The sequence below is a fragment of the Ascidiella aspersa genome, chromosome 3 (genome assembly GCF_963924565.1).
Source record: "Ascidiella aspersa chromosome 3, kaAscAspe10.2, whole genome shotgun sequence".
In the NCBI taxonomy this organism is placed as follows: Eukaryota; Metazoa; Chordata; class Ascidiacea; order Phlebobranchia; family Ascidiidae; genus Ascidiella; species Ascidiella aspersa.
The window spans coordinates 25,298,451-25,324,260 of record NC_139449.1 but is presented as its reverse complement, the minus strand read 5'-3'; the positions used below and the strand labels follow the sequence as shown (position 1 = coordinate 25,324,260).

At 38.0% G+C, this 25,810-nt stretch overlaps 4 protein-coding genes across 5 annotated transcripts in view; 3 read left to right on the top strand and 1 right to left on the bottom strand.

The window, feature by feature from the left end:
- Positions 1-3,347, top strand: part of LOC146161105 (solute carrier family 12 member 4-like) — a 28,012-nt gene extending 24,665 nt beyond the window's left edge. For both annotated transcript variants that reach the window (XM_083384464.1, XM_083384465.1), the window contains exons 24-26: positions 432-682; positions 1,055-1,194; positions 1,579-3,347. In XM_083384464.1, coding sequence (XP_083240590.1) covers positions 432-682; positions 1,055-1,194; positions 1,579-1,670 — 483 coding nt within the window. In that variant the 3' untranslated portion in view covers positions 1,671-3,347. The remainder of the gene's footprint in view (positions 1-431; positions 683-1,054; positions 1,195-1,578) is intronic.
- Positions 3,348-4,190: 843 nt separating this feature from the next.
- LOC146161103 (target of rapamycin complex subunit lst8-like) lies at positions 4,191-21,679 on the top strand. Its single transcript, XM_083385475.1, has 8 exons — positions 4,191-4,369; positions 6,678-6,745; positions 6,883-7,029; positions 8,267-8,417; positions 8,963-9,041; positions 9,226-9,352; positions 20,891-21,054; positions 21,497-21,679. The coding sequence occupies exons 1-8, from the start codon at positions 4,247-4,249 to the stop codon at positions 21,607-21,609; spliced, it is 972 nt and encodes a 323-aa protein (XP_083241601.1). The 5' UTR covers positions 4,191-4,246; the 3' UTR covers positions 21,610-21,679.
- On the bottom strand, positions 9,856-11,642 carry LOC146161104 (ADP-ribosylation factor 1-like 2). Its single transcript, XM_083385476.1, has 4 exons — positions 11,272-11,642; positions 11,021-11,131; positions 10,708-10,832; positions 9,856-10,548 (listed from the first exon to the last, which is right to left on the bottom strand). Exons 1-4 carry the CDS (start codon positions 11,435-11,437, stop codon positions 10,369-10,371), a joined length of 582 nt encoding a protein of 193 aa, XP_083241602.1. The 5' UTR covers positions 11,438-11,642; the 3' UTR covers positions 9,856-10,368.
- A 1,220-nt stretch (positions 21,680-22,899) lies between the features above and the next one.
- LOC146161102 (activating signal cointegrator 1 complex subunit 1-like) lies at positions 22,900-25,032 on the top strand. Its single transcript, XM_083384370.1, has 3 exons — positions 22,900-23,094; positions 23,768-24,314; positions 24,489-25,032. Exons 1-3 carry the CDS (start codon positions 22,928-22,930, stop codon positions 24,828-24,830), a joined length of 1,056 nt encoding a protein of 351 aa, XP_083240496.1. The 5' UTR covers positions 22,900-22,927; the 3' UTR covers positions 24,831-25,032.
- The last annotated feature ends 778 nt before the right edge of the window (positions 25,033-25,810 follow it).

Below are 25,810 nucleotides of genomic sequence, written 5' to 3'. Positions count from 1 at the left end.
GTTTCGGTCTGTACACTGAGAACTACCGAACAGTGAAGAATAAAATATTTCACATTATAGTACGATATAATTTAGGATACAGCTACGTCAATCATCAACGCTAGTTCGTCAATATGATAGAATATTCAGCAAAGTATTCCTCAGAAAAGCCACACACTGTATTCACCTTATGACACCACCTCGTAGGTCTCCCACATCTTAAGCATAAATTCTAGGCTAATAAAGCTCGTCTGGCGATTGTATTACTACACCAACGTTGCTGCGCCATACTCAGGTCAACATCATCAAGGTGAATGACGCAGAACGCAAGTAGCACAATGTACGATTATCGCAAAACGTTGGTGCTGAAATGCGATCTGCAGAAAACAGTTTTAGATTGACTTACTACTGATTGTCGTCCTCGCTAACTCTCGAGTCGATTTCCATTGTAGTTCAACAGTGCCATGGGCCACATCCGCCTGAGCCGCTCGAACAGCCAACAGGAAAAGCCGGGTCTCAACCCGAGCTCTGGTGGAATCGCCCAGGACCTCTCGGACGACGACGGCGCCAGTGACGCGATGCAGATGACCTGGACGCCGGGAAAGTACCAGGAGAAAATGGCCAAGGCCCAGGAACAGGCGGACGGAGACGAAGAGCCCAAGAAGAAAAAGAAGGAATTCGGAAACCTTCTTAACATCGTCCCGTGAGTAAATGCTGTTTCTCATCGGTTTGTCGGCTTGCCGAATTTATAAAATGTTTATTGATTATGTTATGGAGTTCGGTTGGTTAAGAGTAAAACTAGTCACGTTTTCATCTGATACATTTTCTGTTTGACTAATTTGTATTGATTAGTTTTTTAGTGTGATCCTCTATGTCCAGTTATGTTTGATTTTTAACGCTATTTAACGGCTTTGATTCTTATTCGAAAGTGGTTTAAAATAAAGACCTCCGTTGTATTACTTAAGGTAACTTTTGAAACCATCTATGATGTTTGCTATAGATGCTCATTGCTCACCCGTTCATATATATTTAAAAAAAATTTTTACAAAGCCTAAAATGTTACTTGTTCATCCAGCGAGTCGATGAATGTGCGTCGGATGCACACTGCAGTTAAGCTGAACGAGGTGATCGTGAACAAGTCACATGAAGCCAAACTGGTCATCCTCAACCTGCCCGGGCCACCCAAGGGAAAGAACCAGGCCCGCGAAGCAAACTGTATCCTTTTCAAATTCACCTTTATATAATGCGATTTGTTAACTATCTATATTCTATACGGCGAATTGTATATTGCCGTTTTAAAGTTATTCTAGCCAACAAAACGGAGTGCATATGCTATGTGCGTTTTGGTCAACTTTGGTTTATTTGGATATAACTAGGAGTAAAAAAAAATATTAAGAGAAGTAAAACCTAGGATAATATGTTTTTTCTCAATCTATGAAGCCAACACATCTCATGCGTAATTTATACTGTGATAATTACTCCATAACTTCGATTATAACGTTTAGTCTTGTAAAGGTATAACTTTAACCTAGGTCTGTTGAAATATGCGCTGCCATAATTAACTTTTGTCGATATGTTCCTTAATCCTACATCTCAAAGATATCGAATTCCTTGAAGTTCTTACCGAAGGTCTCGACCGCGTGCTCATGGTGCGGGGTGGCGGCCGTGAGGTCATCACCATCTACTCTTAATGACGTCATCCGGCCTGATCTTGGGGGTGACATCACTCGCGACGGGGCTCTAGTATAGTAAAGGAACGAAAGCCCGCCGCTCACCGATCTGCGCGGATCTGCGGAGTTCGTTTTTTCCCTATTTTGTGTTTTAACCCTTAATCAATAACAATTCCTGAACTCTGTTGCATAATTTGCTACTATTTTCGCCCTGCTCCGATTCAGCAACTTCATGCTTTGTAACAGTCGCGCCAGATATGCTTTGTTCCCTCCTGCTTTCTGGTGATTTTATTACTGACCGGACGCGTTCCCGTAGTATGAGTATTGAGTAGTGTAGTCGTTTTACAGACTGTATATCAATGCTAGCTCCCTCCCTCTGTCTTGCGTTGCTACAAAGTCGACAATTTTCCCTTAACATGTTTGGTAAAGCTGCGATTTTTCCCTCCCCGGCAATATTCATCTGCAGTCTTGTTGAAGCTAGTGTTGCTGCCAGTGAGCTTACTACCTTAGTGTGCACTGTACAGTCATATTTGTTGTCTTCTTCTTTTTAGACGACTATCTGCATTCGCATAAATGGTACTTCTGCTGTCTCTAAACGGTAAAGAAACGAAAGCTGCGCCGCGTTAAACCTACATCCTTCCGTACTCCATTTCGCGATGTTATATTTCTGCCGCGGGCGCGAGTGTCTGAAAATTGTTATCGTTGCTTTTTTCGCTTTTTTTTTCGAAGATTGTTCTACGTCTTTTGCGAGTTTGATTCAACTCGTAAAGTTTAATTTAACCACATTTTAAATTAAAAAGCGCAAAACCGAAAAAAAATCCTCCATGGCAATTGTATAAATCGTTTCTCATTGCGACAGCAGATTTTCGTTCGCTTCAGCATGTTTATTTAACTCTAGTTCATATCTTCCACTTGCCGATGCAAGGCGGTCAGACAAACTCTCGCCCACGTTGTAAGAATGTTGTGCGCGATGCAATTTCTTCTCTTTCGTCCAATCCATCGCACGTCGTTGCACAAACTTTGTTTATGTGTCGCTTGGGCCATATATACATGACTAAGTCTTTGAGAACGTCCGGCCTTTTCTTTTCCGTTTTTTCCAACGCTGCTTTTAAATTTGCAAATGCGGTTGCGCACAAGTCAAGGGCGCTGTGCACTTTAACCTGAATTCGTGCCAATCCTGAAAACAGACTTTCGTGATTTTATAGTACGCAACTGCCGTGTGGCGCGTGCTCTACAACTTAACTTAACCGTCTCAATAAGTTTTATTCGGTAATTATCGCCTTTGGTACTTTCTGCGGAGTGGAGGTTTATCGATGCATCGTTGTCGTTTACATTAGAAACAACTGACTCAAATGATAAATTTTCTCTTTGTATCCAAACGCCTCCATTGGACAAGGTCAACGCATTAGATATTCCATATATTAAACATAATGTCTTATCGGTGCTTCTTTGAAGGGTTCTATAAAAAATGGATTTACATTGTTACGTCAATATGTCCATCAGTTATATCTCCTCATTGAATTAGACCGGTTTGATTTTTCCTTGTGCTTCCAAATGCGTCTTGCGAAGCTGCTTGTGAAGCGTTGTTTCAAACTGTATAGAATGTGTCGAGATCTTTGGCTTGTGACTTAGCACCGTACTACTAGGTAGCGTTTCAATTCTTCGTTTTTTGTTCGTTTGACCCAATAAAGTTTAACTGACTTATTTTATGTGTTTAATTGAATAAATTAATGTATTTTTATCCACGTTTCATGCGATTAAGATAATTTAGGATTTTCGTGTTGAATCTATGTATTTCAATATCTTCGCTGTCAAAGCATTAAAGAATAGGTTGTGCACACAATGAATAAAAACTTTTAAATAAATATTTTTATTAAAGTTCGACCCCAAAAAATAATAAAAATAATTAATTTAATTGGGGCTGATGATTTGGTCTGAGACGTGTACTTCAGAGCTGCTTGCGGAAAAACGTTGAAAACCTTGACGGTTTTTAAACTTAGAAAACACGAAAAAAAAATTCTGAAACACAGTGACAATATCCTACTAATTATGCGGTGATGTACAAAGTAAAAAGAAAACCTCGGTCATATCAATGCTTTCACTTTACCGTCCCAATATGCAGGGTGATAAATTAAGCAGCTTGAAGACAAGGAGTTTAAGTAGAGCGATGATTTTACCTTATTCATCTTAAATTGCGATTAGCCCTTGAAACTACCGGTGCACTCGTTATAGAATAGAATTAGATGATTAGCCTACAACTTTAATTTCAACAATCATTTAAGATATAAATCACAGACCACACTCCACAATTATATCTAACAGTGACAGATATTCGCGAAGGGTCTAAGACGACTTCTTGTGCTACGTAGAAAAATATAGTTGTCAGGCTTTTAAAAAGCCTACAAAAATATTTGACGGCTAAATTTTATAACGATTCTATAATATATCAAAATTCAGTTAAGGGACATCCCCTAGTAATTGTTTTCATAATGTTTTTAGTTTTATTAGTTCATCTCATTTTGTTACCATTTATCTAAATTATTTTGTTGATATAGAGTTTGTATTAAGTATAAAACTTTTTTGGCAACTTATCAACTATGCCCAGTGACAACAATGATGGCAATTCAGTGATATTGGCAACTGGAAGTTATGACCACACCATTCGGTTTTGGCAAGCCCATAGTGGTTTGTGTACACGAACTGTGCAACATCAGGACTCCGTAAGAAGCAAACAATATATTAGTTAAGAATTAAATTACTATGGTCTGAAAATTTACATTTCTCTAATAAAGTTGCGTTTGCCTAAAGGTAATTTTAATGTTGCAAGTGGTATAATATTTTTACACATGGTGGTCGTATCTCTTTTCCTACCACAGACTAGCCTAAAGTAAACGTTTCCTTACTCAAACCTCTAGTCAGCAATCTGTATCATGATTAAATTTTCGTAATAAATGTCTGCTTTACATGATATAAGATTATATAGGCCAGGGGTGTTCAAATGATTTCTGCCATGATCCACCACAGTTAAACCTGACAACATAATGATCCACCAAATGCAAATAGTAAACATATTGGTCACGCTTTAATTTTGATGGTGCTTTATTTATGTAAATGTACCCTACAACATATTGTTAACTTTTAAAAGCCAAAAGTGAAGTGTGCTACAGCACCAAGAATATTTCAGTGAAAAATGATGAGTTGGTTTAGACCAGGGGTCGGCAACCTTTTTCTAGTCGCGGGCCAACACCAAACTCAGAAAGGTCCTTGTGGGCCGCACAAAATGTTAACTGAGAATCGCGATTTTTTTTAGGTATACCAGCATTTCTTTTGAATTTCTTGCAATTTTTATTGCATTGCCGAAAATAAAAAATGTTAGAAATATATCACCAATATTTTTTAATACGTTTTCCTATGAAGTGCTGATCTAGTTCAAAAGACAGCATCAAAACGTAAACAAGTTGGATGTAGAAAAATCATTCGCTTGAAGCGCGAAAATTTTTCGCCCCTGTGTATAGTAATAGTCAAAAAGTAAGTATTTTATTTTTTTAAGACTACATTAGAAGATCCGCGCAAAACGTTTAAAAGATCCAGAACCAGATCGCGATCCGCCATTTGAACATGACCGATATAGGCTAATTTGAAGAAAGTACGGCAGTTATTTTGAGGAGATCTTTGGCACAGCCAAACAAAACAAAGGTGTACCCCGCTTGTGTAGGATATCGGAAAAACGAGGGGATATTTGATTTTTGTGGTACTGGTTAGATCTGTTACAAAACTCCTAGGCACGCTTGCCATACTATTCACCAGGCTGGCAGAATCTTGCCAGCCTTCTGGTGACGAGCATTTTTTGGCTAAATTATTCGTTTTTTTATCGCGCCCTAAACTTAAATGATTTGTTTCGCCTAAGGAATGTATCAACCTTGACATGTTTAGACGATAAACAAGAGTGTTTACTAATTAGCAAAAAGTTGCGCCTTAGGCGTCAATTTTCTTGTGACATAAAGCAATACATAAGGGGTTTCCTGAAGTACAGTGGGGACTAGAGGTGCACACAGCACATGTCTGCTTTTCTTACTCCAACACTGTTACATAGATAAGCTGTTTTGGGGTGAACTCATGTGCACACATGTAGCTCAAAATCAGATCAAAAATCGAGAAAAAAAATCTTAAAATTGGGACAATTTTTTTAAAAACGATATTTATAATCCAAGTTATTAGAAATTGATTTTTGAAATTAGAGTTACACAGTGAAGTGCAACATACCATAGTATTGATCAAACCTTTTGGAAAATATATATTCTTGAGAGACACAAGCAGAGCGAAAGGAGGCAGGAAACTTTTTTTTTTCGAAATTTTTTTTTTCTTGATATGCCTATGGGAATGTCATACCTGTCTATTTAACAGGAATAGCAACTATCATGTTTGCTTTTTTAACTCAATAAAGACGTACTTGTCAAATCAAAGTAAAACTGAAAATACACAACAGTTCTAGCGAAATTTAGTACTTTTTAAACTAATAAACAATCTATATGCTTAACACTGGCCTTTCCCTGCTAAACAACGTGCTTCATACTCGTAACTTTTTTTCAGAATGGCACAAAAAAATTAATTATTGGCAATTTTAGTTCATAATGTTTTTACATATAAAGCATTTTGAAAATGTATTTGTTTGAATATGTGTAGAACAAGCACAAGTTCTTTTTGGAAAATCGATTTTCAAATTTTTTTTTGGCCAATTTCTTCGGTTTTTCTGTCTTCAGCCGACATAGTTGCCAAGTCGCCAGCTTTCTGCCATACTGCTATTCACAGTGCTATATGGGGCTACTTAAAGAGTTCTAAAATTTTACATTGTAATGAACTTTCATGGTGTCCTAAGTATGTCTACTGATAAAAAAACAATGGTACTATTTTGAGACTGGCACAGTTTAAACGTTTAGCTAATAGTTTTTTTAATTTTAATAATAAAATACAATTTTGCATGAAAGATTAAAACGCTATTTTCATTTGACCTTTTTTTATATATTTCAGCAAGTAAATGCAATGAAGATAACCCCTGATCGAAAACTGCTCGCAGCAGCTGGCTATCAACATGTGAGGTAAGCTTGTCGACCGGGTGTTTGTTCTCATTTTGTTCATAATGTGTAGAAGTAAACAAATATTTGGCCATGAATAAAGTTACATTAAGTGTAATAAACACAAGGAATGCTTTGTTATTGAATGATGATGTTTTCAGGATGTATGACATCAAGTCAATGAATCCAAACCCAATTGTTTGTTATGATGGTCTGGGCAAAAATGTTACAGCGGTTGGTTTCCAAGATGATGGAAAATGGATGTTCACTGGTGGAGAAGATCACATGGCCAGAATTTGGGATATGCGGTGCCTGAATACCGACTTGGATTTACATTAAATAATAATCAAAACGGATGAGAAAAAACATTTTGGCTTTTGTTTTTAGCACCAAAAATGTAGTTTTTCTTTTGAATTGAGCTGATAAGTCTAATTTTCCAATCATCTAAGGAATTTTTAGTTTTTGAAAAATATCTCACAAATTTGTTTAGCCTGACAAGAAAAACGAAGTGCACACTTCATCTCTTTATAACAATTTTTGGTAGCCGGTTCACATTTACGTAGATAGACTGCAGATACCTTTTTAACACCACAGTAACACAAGACTTTCATAAATAACTTTATTGAAATTAGCAGGCTAGTAAAAAAGTTTTTTTGTGTGATCGCATAGGCCAAACTTGCATCAGTCAAAAAACTTTTCAGCCAATCTAACAACCTAAATTTTTCTGCTGTCAGCTTCTTTTCTTAAAAAAAATAAACCTCCAACACAAGTCGCCCTAATTTAATCACAAAAAATATTTTTTTAGCCTTTTTTTTATAAGTTTTTGGGCAAGCCCAAATTACTGCAAATTACATGCCATGTATTTTTTTAGAATTGCATTTGTTTATTTTTTGCTCATTTTTTTAGATTTGCATTTGATTCTGAGACAGTTTTTTAGTTTAATACTATGCATTGATATATGCCCTACGTTTTATTAGAGTTGGCCCTTCTGATCATCTGCCTGCTGTAAAAGGATGTGTCATAATAGTATAAGATTGCGTCAGGCCTGATACCAAATTAACTTAGGAACTTCAACCATGATTTGCCAGCATACATAGCAATTCTACCAAAGCTAAATTTATAAAAAAATAAAAAATTAGAGTGGTTTAAAAGGTTTTATACAAGTTCAACTGCTATTCTTTAAATCAGCACAATCCTATTCAGAAAACAAGAAGAAAAACTCATACTCCGAAAACAGAAGAGTGAAGATGGTTGATTACTTAGTGGTTTGGCTGAGAATGCCATATTTACCAGAAAAATAATCTGATTTAAAATACTTTTAGTGTAGAATAAAGGGCATCGTTTTGCCCCAACATTAGCGATTGTTTTACCCCAAGTGACTATATTAGTTTACATTTTTTTAAAGAAGCATTAGTAAACTGTGTAATAACCATCTTATATATTTTTTAATATTGATACATGTTTTTAAAATCCACTCAGTATTGTGTGGAATCAATAAAAGGCACTGTAAAACTTGTTGTATATTTAAATGTTCTTTGCTTTCAGGGTGCACAGTGGCCAGTGCAACAGAATGTTTCAAGTCAATGCTCCTGTCACATCAGTATGCCTGCATCCAAACCAAGGTGAACTAATCGTGGCCGACCAAAGTGGATGCATCAACATCTGGGATCTGAAGTCCGACAAAACCGAACAACTGGTGCATGATTTAAATACTTTTATGCTTTATTACTTTAACTTATATATAGCAAGAATGCCAAGTATATTTTAGATTATTATATTTTTGTTTGAATGCCAATTTATTTGGAGTTTTATTTTGTTTTATTTAAGTACACAATTAGGCTACAAGTAGGCAACCTTATATTGTCGTCCCATGATCAAATAAAAAAAATATATTGTCCTGTGATCAAATCACATTGTCTCACATTGTTGCATTTGCTGCTTTTTTATCTAACTGATGTGCTACATATTTCTTTACATTGTTCCCAGTATGTGGCTAGTTTCCGTAAAAACTGAACTATTTAAAGACCATTTTGTTGAATTTGATTAAATGTTTTAGGCGCTTGAACTCTGCTTCAATTTATTCTAAAATGAGTTACATGGCCCTATTTTATTAGCTGTTTCAATTTATTTTATTTTTGTAATCTATTTCTATCTTTACAAAATGATGTGTCTTATTAAATATTGGAAGCTAATACTTTTTTAAACAGTAAATAGTTATTTTAAATAAGATCTATTTTCTAGATACCTGAGCCTGGTGTTGCAATAAATTGTGTTGACATAGATCCAGATGCCAGCTACCTAGCTGCTGTAAATACCCAGGGTAAGGTTTAAACTTTACTTAAATAAATTCCAACTTTCCTTAAAAGTGCTAACTCTTGATAGAATTGCTTACATTTTATGTGTTTCGCACTTGCACTGTATTATATTTGTGCAATCCACTTACAAGCATTTTTGTATTATTTACAAAAGGATCTTACTTCTAACTAGTCATTTTCATATTTAAGGCACCTGTTTTGTGTGGAGTGTATCACAGTGCAAGACTTTGGAGGGCATAATGCAAGTTAATCCCAGAGCCAAGTTGAACGCTCATTCAAGATATGCTTTAAAGTGCAAGTTCAGTCCGGATTCTGTGTAAGTTGAACTTAACCTTACAGCACTTATTAGTATTACAATAGCTTTTTTAGGATTATGTAATTTGCTTTGTTTTACCTATACAACTAAACCTTACACTTTTTTTCTACTTCCACATGGTGGTGATCATGGGCTGTATTCAGTAACAAAAAACAAGTATTTACTTTGTTAATTTTGTAGCTCAAAATGGTAACATGTATCAACAGATTATATTTGGTGTATCACGCCAAAAATCGTGCATTGGAGTGTGTAATTTTTTTCTTTTGTCATTGTAAACCACCTAAGTAGAACTCTGTTTAACGATTTTTTTAAATCAAGAAAATTTTCATGCATAACACCCATATGTAACATGGCATTAGTACTTGTGTATCATTACAGCCTAAAACTAAGATGTCTTTGTGTTAACAACATAAAACAACAAAAAAACTTATTTGTTGTTCTTTCATGAATGGGTTTTAAATTCTTACTTAATGGCTTTGCCAATCAATATCATATAAACAAAGTATGGCAACAAAAATAATATTTATTCACCATAAAACATGTTAGAAATAACACAGCACTTAAAAAAGAAACTTGCTGACATTATTTCAAGTTTACACGTTTAATCAGGTACAGTGTCATGAAATGAACAAAAAATACAAAATTCCCATTGCTGTTCCGTTTATGACTAGGTTGGTTTGTGTAAGAAATTAACATGTACTGTATGTCATAACGATGTCACAGTGTTTATATTTCGACCCCACACATGTGTAAAAAGTTTTTAGACAAAAATGAAACACTTAAGCTGCTTACTTGATGTTGGGAATGTTATAGATATTTTGAAAGTGCTGGAACATGGCAAATGCTATATAAAATGAATGAAACACTTAAGCTACTTACTTGATGTTGGGAATGTTATAGAGTTTTTAAAAGTGCTGGAACATGGCAAATTCTATATAAAATAGGACGCTTAAATTCTGTACGCAATTTGATAATGTCAACAGTAGGATGATAATAAACAAACAAACACCAGCCCTTTAAAAGTGGTCTTTCATCTTTTTTCCCTGTTTAAATTGGCTGGCAAGCCAGGTTAGTCCGTCAAAAAGACCTTGGCCTGATATTGCACAGCTTGCTTGCACATGCCATCTTCTGTTTGTGACCGAGGCAAGATTTAGCTTTTGTTTGATTTCATCTATCCTCATTGCATTGGGAAGGTCCTGAAAACAAAATCAAGAATCTTTAATACTTGGGAAATTAAAGTCTTGTGATTATATTATTTTAAGTTATATGTTGACTTGACAGCAATTTTTGCTTTTTGTTCATAAACTTGTTGTTAGAAGGTATACTGCCACTTGCCAACAAGTATGGTTACTTGCCTGTTTGTTTGCAAAAACAAGAAGTTTGCAATCTTTTAAGTCATCTTCAGAAAGAAGGCTGTGCAACTCTTCTCTTGCTTCCTCGATGCGCTCCCGATCATTAGTGTCCACAACATATATTAAACCTGAAAGTCAATGTAAAACTTTTTTAAGTTCTCTAGGATCACAAAAATAATTTGACTTAACCTTATGACAACAATTTTTTGATGAGTTACCATTATAAAAAAATGAAGTTTTATACGTCTATTAAATTAATTTGTTGTAAATTTTTCAATAGGACTTTAAGTGACATGATTAAACGGTATTGCTTTACCTTGTACATTGTAAAAGTAGTGCCTCCATAGTGGCCTGATTTTGTCTTGACCACCGATATCCCATACAGAAAAACTAAGGTTCTTATATTCAACAGTTTCAACGTTGAAACCTAAGGATAAAAGTACATTTTTTCTCAATAAAAAAACAATAATGAGATGTATTGCATACCATGTAGGCTTTTGTTTTTTTTGAATTTCAAATGAAAAAGGTGAAGTTACTTCTTGAATTTTTACTTTTTAAACATCTTACCTATAGTAGGAATTGTTCTTACTACTTTTCCCATCTTCATGCTGTACAGAATAGTTGTCTTTCCCGCACAATCGAGACCAACCATTAATACTCTGACTTCCTTGTTGCTAAAGAGCTTTTTGAAAATACTTCCTTTGGAGTTATCAAGACTCCCGGAATTTCCCATGTTGTTGCAGTCTTGTTTTCCCTCCTTTTATTTTGAACTTCTGTCTAGTAATGTTGCAGATAGTATTGATAAGACAAAACTGTTTGTTTGAAGAAATCTTGCTGGTTTTACATTACTCTTCTTTCAGACAAACTTTCAAATCAAAGTTTCAGAATATTTAAAAGTGAAACTTTATTTATATAGTTGTAATTTCTTGTTATCCTTATGAACCTATTTAAATAGAACATTATAGCTTTTATTGTTAATATGAACAAATGCTGCCTTACATGGTAAGATCAATACAATAATTTGGCAAAATACAAAACATAAAAAAATAGTTTAAACATGTTTTTTTGGCATGAAAGATAACATTCTCTGCAAGGATGTATATAAAGGCTTGACCTATTGTTGAAATACACAATAGCAAGTTTCGTTGACAAGATTGAGAGTCAATTGACAGATAAAAGGCACCTTCACAGCGGATAATTGCAGCATGTGTATGGTACAAAGCCAATTAAACCTGGGCTTTGCAATTTTTTTAAGTTTCAAACACTATTTACTTGTGTCAAATTTTAGTCTGTGGCTCCCTGGCAAAAATAGTTAAATGCAACTTTATGCAGTGGAGAAACTTGACCTCATTTAAACAACTGGCTCGCTGGCACAAATGCTCTTAACATCTATTAAATTTGGACATGTACTTACTGACCTGCTGCGAAACCCTGCTGCGCGTTTAATGATCACCCGGCTCTTTTTTATAACTTGCTATTGTTTGCGTCATATGTAGGCGAGCGGCCGGGCACGTTACGCATGTCATGGCAAGCAAGAAGCACTTTCTCCTCTTAACTTTATATGCCTTCCAGTAAAATGAGATTAGTGGGCAAGGATTACACTGGTACGTCTCTCTATTAAACTGCATCCGCGCCTTGCTTTGATTTATAGTTTAGCGACTGTTCCTTGACACTTCTTAAAAAATTGCAGCAGGGCTAAAACTCCCCCTCACTCAGTGACGTACCTGATTTGCTCTAACTTCTTATCGACCTCACACAAACAATGGCAAACACGTTGGAAACGTTTGAACTTAGATTGACTTGGTGCACGTTCCGTTATTAGTGCAGCGGTTGTAGATGGGTACATTTATATTAAAGTATTACTTGAAATGCTTTGTAACGTTGACTCCAAATTTAACTCGTGATGTTAGTTTCGCTTCTTTATTTTAACAATGAGACATTAAACTATACTAATCGGTATCATCTATTTCTATTAGCGTTTCAGTTTTAGGAATGCAATTTTACTCGGTATTTATCAGCCATTTGGTTCCATTCTTACGAGATTTCGTCTCGTTGTAAACAGAAATGTCGAAATTATTCTCGGTAAATGTCTTCCCTTACCATTTTAAAGACTTTCTTTAAGCAACAATAAACTTTACGTTTTGCAAAACAAATATTAAATCAGTGTCATTTTTAGCCTGAAATCTTTGCACCGAACGCCTGCGATTTGCAATAAAAAACAGCTTTGCAACACGCCTCTCCACTGGTTTATTTGCTACACGCCACCAACCCATTGGTGCTACCAACCCATTTCTGAATCGTCCTCGCCGCAACCTGCCACAGAATTACAACGAGCGTTATGTTTGCATGCGGGACACTCGAGTGGCGACAGACAGAACAAACAGCACCTTGTGCCGGTGCGCGAGTTTCGCCGCTGCTGCGCGCGCAGAAGACGCCCCGTCTGTCTACAACAAGCGAGAAACTTTCCACCGAAATCCCAGCCGAAAAGCACGCCAGCCGCCGCTTCTGCTGATTTCGGCGTTTGACATTTCGCGGCGGCCTTCTTTCACCGAGGCGAAAATAAATTGGCTCCAGGTATCTATCGCCCGAAGACAAGCAAAAAGCTCTGCAGGTTGTCTGCGCGCACCACCGCAACAACCGCTCAAACCTTCTGAGACTTTTTCGCCGCTTTAGGGCTTGTCAAGTAATTTACTTTCTTCCACGATTTGGGGACGCCCTCTTCTCTCGTTATTTTTTGCTGACGACAAAAGCTCGGCGGTTGACGCGCAGTCGGCTGGTTTCTGGTTCACGGTAGCCTATTCTGGGGCATATCGATGTTGATACCCGACACACGCACGCATATGTACTGTGCTTCGTGAATAACTCCGATATGTGCTTACATAGTTAAATCTCTTCCCTTTTTCGGTTCCCTTTTTACTCGACTCACAATAGAACTGTACTGAAGCATGGTTGATGTAACCTTGCGATCGATGAACTCTTAAAATTTTACAGAATGGCTTGTTGACCTGTTTATTGCGTCAGTCCCCGTGCTAATCCTCGACCACCACCGGCGTTACTTGCTTTCGCACAGGACTTTTTAGCCACAATCGGCTTGACTTCTAAAACTCCAGGCGCTCGAATAGATTCAAGATTAAGGTGTACTCTGCACGGACGCCTTGCCTCAATCCAGTAATTCCCGGCAATTTAGCGACTCCAGCCTCGCACACCACTTATCATGAAATTGGAAAGCGTCACCACGCCGAGAGAAGCGTCGAGCAATAGTGTAGGTGTGTGTGGCTCGGAAAGTCCATGCAACAGACCGAATATACCAAGCTTGTTGTTAACGCGTGGGCGCTAAGAATTCGCGTATAGTTACAATGCTGCACGTTCGGCGACACTATTGCGTTTGATATCATGTATGTATCTAAACAACTATTTACACGTTACTTCGTTAACTCGAGTCATTTCATTTCAGTATTTAACCGGTTCTATTTATATGAGTGTCATACAAAACGCGGAAAACTATCTGATTTTTCCTCGATACATTACCTTCAAAAAAAATTCATTTTACACCTCTTAACTGATACCATAGTATTTAAGGGGGAACCTTGTTATACGAATTATCCAAATAACGACGCTAATCAAACACACGACCTGAAAATAAAGGCGTGGACTGTAAAACCTTTCAGGTTCCACTACTGATAAAACTAGTAGAAAATATCAAAGCCCATATAGAATAGTCTAAACGTTCAAAATGTTACCTACTTTTATATGAGCTTTGGTATTCCTAATATATATTATAAAACTAAGTTTGCGAAAACAACAAAAGTATTTTGTTTTAGACTGCAACCAGCAGTAAAAAGTAGCATTACAAGAGTTTGAAGAATGGCAAAAGAATAGTCAACAATAAAAGTACGCCATCCTTGTAAACAACCGTTTATAAGTGTGTTAAATCACTAAAAAAATTTAGCGTAACACTAAAAAACTTTACGCTAAATCTTTCGATGTCTGTCTTAAGTCAATATTTGCTGAAACATCGTAACACTCACTGATGGCACATTCCAATGGCGGTTTACTATAGCTTGACGAAAGATAAAGCCAATGTATGTTATCCAACACTAAACGACTGATCGGCTGTATTTTTGTCCGAGGAAACGTACACTTAGTTGACTTTGTTACAAACTGTTGACCCTTAACAACTGCCTTTTAGCAAACTATTGACTTCTATAGATCTGTTTTACTTTCCACTGCGTTTTGACTTGGTTGACTCATTCCTCGCCTTTGGGTATTTTCGTTGTTTTGCGCTGGTACAGAAGCGTAAGCACCGAGGACTGAATGACGTTATTTTGACTTTAAATAATTAATTACTGGACAGTATGGACATTAGATTCGACTTTCTCTGTTATTTTTATCTTGTGTTGACGTTAATTTGGATTCTCTCATATCTTGACTCTCCCAATTATAACTATGTTTCAGCATCTTACATCATGGTACAAAATTCTAATAAAATCGATTATATAATTTTCACAAATATTTTGTGCGATAGCACTTGTAATTTTATGAAATCTACTGCTGGTGCAATATACGCTTTTTCTTTGTAGCTGACAAGACGTTGCATCTACACAAACAACATTTTTTGTAAACTCTTTTTCTAAAGACCCAAACGGCCATTTCTGACCAGAAAACTTAAAATGAAATCCCAGATGTATATTGTGGTGGAAAACTGGATAAGGTTTGCTTGGGTTGTTTCAAAGTAAATCTATGTTGCTTGAAACAACGCTGAACTTGGCACGAAAACAAGAAAGTAATACTTTACGCATGATTACATCAAAGCAATAAAAAAAAAAGAAATGAATGTTACTTTAAAACATCAATTGTCAATTTAAAACACCTAAATAATCCCTCAGAATAACGAGACAAAAGTAGTGAAATACAAACAACGCTTACCTAAAAACTTTTCGCATTTTATGCTACCTGGCAGCAGTCCTTACGAGTCTTTCTTTTAATTAGTTACCACGTTTGCTTGTGCCGAATACATTACTTTGTTTAGACGAACAGCTTGTTACCGAACAATATGTGCGCTGTGTCTGACCTTCACTCTTTAGTAATTTCCGCCAACAATAGATTTCATTCGCACATCTTTACCTGTCCAGCATGGATGTGTTTACGAATTCTGTTTTACATCTTCGCCGGGCGTCACCTGTTGTTATTTGGGACTGACCTATAATTACTCATTGCTGCGCAAACACCTGGTCAGAAATAGTGTAAAGTTTTGTGTGCGCTAAACAGCAACGTCACGGAAAGGCGGAAGTAAGAATTAATATATCCATGCTAGTTTCAGCGAACATAAAAAGACTGCGCAGCGATGTCCTACGGCGCACTCGGTTCGCTTTCTTTTGTTGATATTGACCGTTTGCCTTGACCGCTTTCTTTGTTGGCGATTGAAGCTAACATGTTTGACTAAATTTGTCCTGTTTTTGCACAGATTTTGCAGAGTGCAAAATCGAACCTTGAAAAATGACCAACAGCATTTAACGTAAATTTGTCTTACTCTTTAAGCTATTTCACTACCCGCAACTGATAATTGCTCTATTAGCCATGGCGCCTATCAAAATATCTCTAGTATCCCTGCTCGTAAACAGCACCAGGCACACTACGGCGACATAGTGTCGTTTCGAAATGACCAGTTTCAGGATCAGCCGTTAAAAACTTCCTCCACCGTTGCTTATGGCAAATGCGCGTCTTGCTTCGGCTGCAAACAAGGAAGCGGACATCGCGCGTCTGCGTCGCGGGCTTTTAACGCCGGTAAAACTCCGCCCCGACCCTCCGATGACAGCATTAGGATCGACAGCTGGCCGAAATTTACAGGCGAATCCCCGCGAGGCTCGGCTAACTGAATAAACACACTGACCACTGACCAGCGCTTTTAAATGAGGTGCTTTGGGCACGGCTCTGCATCGCCGCGTGGGCTACAGCCAATGCGATTAGCTTTGATTTTAGCAAACTACATCTGTCCTGGATTATAAAAAGGTTGCCGTTTATTCCAGTGTGCTGGCTTAGGGCTAACTAACAACACCCGCTAAACTGTACCGATGGCATAACTAAACTAAGTAGCTTTTACATTTCTCACAAACGCAGCAAAAAATAATAATACATGCAAGTAAACATGGTACTGTTTCGCTCTTATCGCTTAAACAAAACTCCATACCTCAACAGTGTTTTAAAATCACACTAAGACAAGGTTTCACACCTGCTGTTATTCGCAATCCCTCCGGGGCCCATCGGAAACTCTAGCCACCAAATCCGTCGCCTAAGTCGCTTTGTCGCGGTTTGAAATGGTAATCGCTGGGCGGCGACCATTGTAAAGCGCAACATGATCCCCGGCCGCGCAGAACAATGCAACTCTCGATTACGCTCTGCTCATTCGGCAACAATGCCTTTATAAAAGCGATTTTCATCGTGCTCCCGCTGTCTGTCTTTTGTCTTTTTAGACGCACTGGCTGCAGATTTAAACGGCTCATGTTGTTACACAATTTTGCATCGTTTCTAATGTCCGCTTCGCTTGGCGCAGTGGCCTGATGGGCTAGAAATATTTTTTCAATGAGTGCTGCGTAGACAGAACAACTCAGACCTCTGGCCCAGCCGTCTTGTTGATCCCAGTACAGCATACAGCAAAACAGACATAAAACCTTCGCCGCCTCCTTTCAGTATACTTTCGATATGTTAACATCGACTTCGGACATTTGATACGGCGCTTATGCAAAGAGCTGATAGCACTCTTTTCAACGCCGCTGCCTTGCCTTGTTTTGATTCTCGTTTGGGGCAGTCACATCACGCGAAGCGTAAGAAACATGTTTTAACGTCTAACGACGCTTAATGTTCCTAAGGCTTGCTTAATCCCGACCGGTTCCATTCAAGCCCTTTCAGGCGTTTGGCTTACTACTTCAAGGCTACGTTAAGTATGGCAAAAACAAATGCGCAAAACCGATAGAGACGAAATTCGAAAAGTCGGTATTTATTATTGCACTGACGACTCTCATCGTGACAAGGCTATGAATCGGTCGATATGAATGGACTTTCAAGGGCACTTTAAACTAGCGGTGATGTCACGCTTTGACAATCGCTGTTTTTACAAGCGTAACGCCCACGACGACAATACTCGATACAGCGCGTTGTTCGTAAGCTCTCTGATCAAGAACACATCCCACTTCAACAACATTCAGAGAGATGTGTCCGGCATTCTATCGCCGCACAAGACTTGTGCTTTGTGGTTAGCTGGACCGCCTCTCTATTGTTTGCACGAAACCACATGAATGAAAGCAAGGCGCTGGCACAAAACACAACACACACTGTGTGTCCTGCGCGTAAAAATCTGCTAGACCCACTGCCAGCGAGCTCTGCGGGACACTCCCGTCGTTTTTAGGCCGCCAGGTTTTCTGTCGTAATGACTTTCCGGGCGCCTTTTGCGATTCGCCTTTGTCCCTACTCAGGAAAGCGTAAATTGTCCCGTAAGTTAGAGCGAACTTCAGAGGTATATAAAGAGGCGTCCCTGGTGCGTCGAGTGTTGGTTTTGCCCGTTCGCCCACCACCGACCTTAAGTGTGCTCGTTTCTTTGACATCTATTGTCAATTTTTATTTTTAACAGTCATAAAAGGACTAGTGGTAAACACAATCTCGAAATTAAAGATAGCGTTGGAGTTATGTGTCGCGTCCTTGTATTGCAACGCTGAACTTTTGTCAATAAAAACTAACTTAAAATTCCCTCCAACTATTTAAACTCTGACAGGGATTGACACCCAGGCGAGCGAGCATTAACTTTACAGTTGACGTAATCTAGTCGCCACAGACGTCCTACTTCTCATTTTAAAGCGTCATCAACTGACCGAACCTTATAAATTGCGCCATCAACAGTTCACTTGTCTTTCAATCAGAAAAGCACTACAATACGCCGGTCAAAACCTCATCAAGAGCGATATGTCTCGTGCGCAACTCCAGTGATGTCAATACTGCGTTTCTCGTTATAACCTATATCTGAACTTTTAAAAACAACTTTATGATGATTAACAACGCAAAACCTACTCGCAACGCTATCTACGTCCAACTTGTTTATTTGGAGAGACTTGTAGCTGTGCCGTGCTGAAAAGTACAAAAAACATGCCTGCAGCGATAATTTCCTCAAGCAACTTCGTGTCGTTGCGCTCGACAAACGCGGCTAAACGGCAAACGCGGCAGCACTTGAACCTGTGAAACCGCAAGCAGACAGGCAGATCCAGCAAATGCGTCGCGCCACCTGATCAGTTGGAAATTAGTGCATTTTTAAGCAAAAAGGTCTACGAAAATTAGTGCATCCAAAGGATCAAAAAGTCCGACTTTTAGACTTTGAGGTCTCAGACAATGCACTAATTTGACTTAACAATGTGCTTCAAAAGATTAAGTTTAATAAGACTTGACCCACCTAAACCCAAACGCTAAACAGCACCCGAACCCAAATAATGTGCGTTGAATCAATAATTACATAAACGCTTTAGGCCCCAATATCTCATTTTGTGACGTAACAATTCTATATACCATGGATAAACCATGGACGAGAAACTATCTTATGCCCAACGAAAGTTTGTTTTTTTATCCAGCATTCAAATAATTATTACATTAACGCACATTATTTGGGTTAGGGTTCGGGTTAGCGTTTGGGTTAGGGTGGGTCAAGTGTTATTAATGCCATCTCACACTTTTTGTAATCTTTTGTAAATTTTCAGCGAATATTTTCAATTTATCTACGCCGGGAGTTTACCTAAAGGTTCAAATTAGTTCATTACCAAGACCTCAAGGTCTAAACATCTAGACTTTTCTGCCATTGGATGCCCTAATTGTCGTAGACCTTTTTGCTTAGAAATGCACTAATTTCTAACGGATCGGGTGGTCGCGCGCACAAGGCCCGTAGCCTACGTTACAATAACAAGGACTTCGCTCATTTCGCTACACGTTGCTGATGCTGACCGACGCAAAAACAAAACTTCATCTCAACGCTGACGACAAACAGGAGCACAAAGCGTCCTTCGCGTAATTAAGCCTACCCGGCCCTTTCGGTCGTGCCCAAAACAAGAGGCGCAAATCCTCTCCGGCACGCCAGCCAACAGCTTTCTCTCTATATCCGATCAACCCGGCCTTGTTAGCGGTGAGAGGCGCCAGCCACAGCAGTGATAGCTCTCCACTCCAGTCGTGGTAGTCAACAGGCGGCAAAATAAGTAGGCTGCCTTCGCTAATCCCTGGTCGCGCTTGGCCGAGCCGCGTCACCCTTTCGATTGCGGAACGCATTTATAATGGCCCGACGTGAACTTGCATTGTCTTTCGTCACACTTTCTTTCTTCTTAAAGGTCGAAATCTGAATATCTTTTATCGCATAATGGCTGTAGGTAATCAACACGCGGGTATAAAAACACACTTACAACAGACTTCATTTACTACTTCCACACTCTCTGTAGCCACCTTGCTGAGGTTATTTCTAATCGAATGTTATTGATCGTTAGTGTAGATTAAATGGGACTCATTTCAAGTTACGGTACGCCACACCTAACCATATTTTATTCAGGTAATTATTTTTCCACCAAGTTAGGAAGTACTTATTTAGTCCGACATCCGTTCTACACCAAAAAAGTGGCATCTACGCAGCACTTCACTTTTAGGCATATGACGTTTTTATCCTTGAGTCTACTTTCCTTCCTCCTATCTCGACAAAGTTTGCTGCCAAGACTTCTCGCGGCCGCGGCAATCTTGCTCGAAAATCGAGAAAGCCTCCGTGGTCAAACCGAAATAGCTGCGATAACACTATCTGGTCACGAGCGCATAAAAGCCATTCTCTGTCTGCGAGATGCAACGCAAAACATACTTTCCATTCCTGCGCGTCGCTCCACTGCGCACAGCTCTGACGAGCGGTCTCGCTATGTCGCCGAGTTGGTTTTGCGCAAAGACACGTGTGGCATCCTTCAATCGCTATTGTACCAACACGACGTTGGATAAAACTTTGTTATCACTTTTCGTGAAGGTTGCGGCACTGGCCAATGCACCAAAGTTAGCTTTAGAAAGGTGTAAAATATATTTTCGATGTCAAGCTGTTAAAAATCTATCACAGACCCGTAGGTCGTAAGCTTGATTTCAATTGTACAGTTGAGTGTTGCAATAATTTACTTAAGTTTCGTCTTGCCCACAGACTGCTGGCTACCACGTCGGCCGATCAGTCGGTCAAGATCTGGCAGACGTCCAACTTCCAGATGCTGTCCTGTCTCAAGCTGGACACAACCGACCCCGCCGACCAACCGCACGGCTGGATGTGGGACTGCGACTTTTCTGCCGACTCACAGTTCATAATCACAGGTGCGCCTTTTCCGCTCCCTTAGTGAGAGGCTTATACTTAGCCGCTCCGTGCTGTGTATTTTGAGTTTGAGGTAAGACACGCCTGGAAAAACCCAAGGCATTGTTAAAGCTGCAGCGTGCAATGTGCCTGTCTAAACGAAATCGTCATTAACCATTTTGAGACTTTATTTTATAGCGAAAAGGAAGGCGTAACACACTCTCTTTTTTAAAACACCAACTGCAACAAAGGATAACCATACGATTTTGAGAGGCTATTTTATAAATTATATTTTTAATAACATTTCTTCTGAACAAATTGTCAGTTTAAAAATATATTTTTTTCCTTCAGCCTTATATATAATAGGGCCACGAATCCTCAATTAAAGCCATACTTTGCCTGAACAATACGAAAATGATTTCCTTGTCTTAATACAATCGTTATTTTTCATTAAACCCATCACAGCCTCGTCGGATTGCGTTGCTCGCCTGTGGAACATCGAACAGGGCGAAGTGAAGCGAGAGTACAGCGGACACACCAAGGCCGTAGTGAGCCTGGCCTTCAACGACAGTATTTGATGCAAAACTTCGATAGGCATGGAAATTGTCCACGTGGCAGCGGTGGTCGCTCCGTGGACGCAGAGATACGCTAGATACGCTAGATTAGTGTATGTGGCTTTGTGATTCTTGGATCGTTTAATGCACATGTAAAATCTCAAGGCTGTTGGTTCGCAAATAGAAGCGACTGGATTTCATCGAAGTGCGCCGTTGGACTTACTTTGTTTTTTATAAGCTGAATTACAACGCAATTACAAGATTTTGATTGTGCGCTATATTCTGGTATTTTTTGTGCTGCTGATTTGTCGAAGAGAAAAACAATTAAAATCCAGTCTGATATTTAACATTGATGCGAGTATTTGTTTTATGCCTTTGTTTGCTTGTTCTTGTAGCCAGTTTTTTACAAATTATGTGAAAACCAAACTTAATCGCAAATAGGTTAATAAGGTGTCCTGCGTATAAGTGCTATTTCAATAAAGCAAAAACAGCGTAAGGTAGATTTGCCCAAAGTTACTTCAACTAATTAGCGATAGTAAAGCCGTAAAAAAAGTTAAATTTGTCAGCTAATGATAGTACTATAACTAAAGTGAAAACTCACTTTCTTGAATTTTGGAACAATCAGGTATAAAAAAATTGCCCAATTAAAATACATTCTAGTTTACACAACCGTGAGAGTTGTAATCCAATTAGGCTATAATTTAATGTTGCACGCAAATTACAGATTGACTCAATGCAATCAAAAACGTTAAATGTTACACATGCTAAATGAAAGCTGCGCATTGCCGGAAACTGGAAATACTTTACTAAATGTAGAAAAAATGCTATAATATTGTGGTTGGCTTGTTTTACGAACCAATAGTTTGTTTCGCAGGGGTTTTAATTAACGCTATTTCAAGACAACACCTAATTATTGCCACAAGACACGGCTTGCTTATCAATATCGGATTAATACTTAAGGAGCGGTGGCCTCCTTACTCACAACCTCAGTGCCCATTTTTAGAAAACATTATAAAGTTCATCTACTTGGAAAATATTGGGGTCTGAAATTCGTTGGATAACAACAACGCAAGACAAAGCTCCTCAACACCAAAACAAATAAGTTCCCCCCCCCCCCCCCTTTAGTCGTTTCATTAAACAATTATTGATAAAATAAAACATTTTGCTCTCTTTATGTTAAGTTTGGGTTGTTGGCTACAATGCTGCTCAAGATCTTGATCTTTGAAGGACGTTGTTGCTTAAACTCAATGAGGCATGACGTTATGGGTATTACCCCTAAAGAAAAGAGAAAACTTTTATCTTTCCGTCTGTTCACTTTGTTGAATCTTTCATTTTCTCGAAAATGGACATTCTACACCCCCAACTAATCAATATAGATGGACGTATTTACTGCGATTACGCATCGGAAAGTGATCAGTCGTTTACACAGGAAGACCACCTTCAACAAGACCCCAAAGTTTATTGGGATGACGAACCTGTATGTGACGCTAATGTAAAGTCTACTGCAACGTATGTATGAAATAACTTTCAAACACAAAAAAGCACTATAGACTTAGCATTCTGAACATATGGGCAATACTGGTAGCATGTAGACTGGAGGAAATAGGGAAAAGAGACCTGTGATCCACTTTTTACCTTTTGCGTTTCTAACCCGTTATGCCAAATAATTGGAAAAGAGCTTTAGGTTTAACGTTTTGTAGTTTAAAATGGTCTACATTCAAAACCCTTCAACTAAGAACCTTAAAAGCCAGGGTCTTTGAAATGGCTCTTAGGTTCCCTCATATAGTCGGGTCAGTTAAATCACCATGAAAGGACCCTTAAGACACTTTGTCTATACATTCTTTGATCTCTAAAAACACAGTCATACAACACATTGATTTAAAATTGAAAAAAAAAAAAAAACAGCATTATCAAATAACAATACAAGGTTTTATTTGGAACTTTTATAGTATTACTACTTCAGAAATATGCACAGAATGAGTTACCTATGGACTAGTGGCTCAAATGTCCCTGTTTTTTTAATTTCATTGGCCTAGCAACACCAATGTTGACTGGTTTAGCAAACAAATTTATTGTTTTCCCCTAACCATATAGATTAATTGAATTAAAAAGTTTATCTGGATTGAGCTGCAAGGTAACTTAATAGATGTCAACCTTATGATAATTTAACCATATTTGCTAGGTGTCGATCCAGCATTGCTGTTCCCGCTGCACTATTCAAGTATGTTATAGGTGCACAAGGAAAAACCAGGAAGATGTTGGAAAGGGATACTGGCACTTTAATCAAAATACCTGGAAAAGGATGTGAGGGTGATATTGTTATTACTGGTCCCACTGATGCATCAGTTTCGTCAGCCCAAAGCAGGATTGAATTACTCCTTTCTGAGAAACGATGGAGGGAACCATTTACTCATTTTGTGTCTATTCCCTTAACAGATTCAACTGTTAAAAACAACTTTGAAAAATTTAAACAAGAAGTGTTGTCAGTATGCTGTGATGAAGGTAACATTGAAGAAAGCCTCTTCCAGAAACCCACAAAGCTACATCTTACTTTGTGTACTTTGGTGTTGTTAAGCGAAAATGAAATTCATAAAGCGAAAGCTGTATTTCAAAAGTGCTTAAGTGAAGTCTTTCGGGATGTTTTAAAAGGTGAAAGTCACCGAATTAATGTACAAGGATTGGAATACATGAATGATGATCCTGGTGCAGTAAATGTTCTTTATGTAAAGGTAATTATTATGTCATTTATATTATTTCTTTCAAATTATGTTTGGAACATAAATTAGTTTTAACATGATCACGTTTATCCTGTGAAGATATGTTGTCGTTGTGGCATTTTATTAACAAGCAAATTTAGAATATCAAATTGTAGCAATTAGAATATCAATTGTTTTCATTATTAGGTGTCAGATGCTGATGGCAGCGACAAGCTTCAAAACCTTGCTGATAAAATAGCAAACAAAATGTCACAGTGTGGCTTCTCAGAAAATCAGTATGACAGGGTTAAATTACATGGCACTTTATTGAATACCACATTCAGAATGGCAAGAGATCAAGGCAAGCAACAAAGTGGGTCTAAAAGAAAAACATTTAATGCAAGTGCCATCTTAAACAACTTTGGAGAATATGAATTTGGAAGTTTCTTAATGAATGAAATTCATTTGTCCGAAAGACATACCACTGCACAAACTGGATATTACAAACAGGCTGATTATTTTAGTATAAGTAATGGAGTTCCAAGTTAAAAAACATCAAAAATTGTTAACATTAAAATATATGTTCATCCACCTCAGTTTTATTCTGTTAAATTTATTTAATGTGGTTCCGAGCAAGAATTTTTTCAAACTTGAGAAGACTCAACCATATTAATTAATGTTGGATTGGCTAATGCTAATAGTTTGTTTACAGAAAGTTTAATGAAGAGAATTTGGTCATCAAAGCTTTTACTGTAATTAGGGATGCTCAAAGTAGAATATCGAATCCTTGGATTCGAATCCAGATGGGATTCGAATCCAATTCTGCCGTTTATTTCGGGTAATTGGAACCGATATAATTTAATGTTTTACCGCCGATTGTTGCGCCTAATTGTACAAACGCGTGTGGTAAGTTGGCCTGTCGCTGCGGCGACCAATTTATAGTGCTTGCTTTGAATGTAACCAGGTAGTGCAGTGTCAGCGTTTTTTCGGGTGACCAATTACCGCGTCTCGCGATAACGTTCGTCTAATAATTAAGTGTCAATCAAGCATTATTTTTAGGGCGAGCGACTAACGTGTAATGTCTGGTGTGGAGTTCGCAATTGCCCTAAATGCGTTAAGTTGCAAACGTAATTTTACGTTGTAAAACGTGCTGGCCGTCTACAAAATGCGCTATAGGGTTACTTAAGGTCAACTTTAGGCCAATATTCAGCGAGGTTATGCAGTTATGCACAGCGTAATTGTCAAGAATTCGTTATGTCAATAGTAACTTTGTATTCTTTGCAGTACTTATTTGACTGCATAACAGATCATGTTAGTCAAAAAAGAAGCACTAAAACCCAACAATGCTTTAAAAAACAGGACCGAATTGCTTAAGACTTTTATGTGCAGTGTTTCATTGTACTCACTATTGGCAAAAATATAAGTTTTGGCAACAACCTGGACAGTTGATATAATACAGTTTACAGAACTGCTTCAAATGACAGTTGTTAAGAATGTTAAACATATGGGAGATTTTTTTATTATAATGT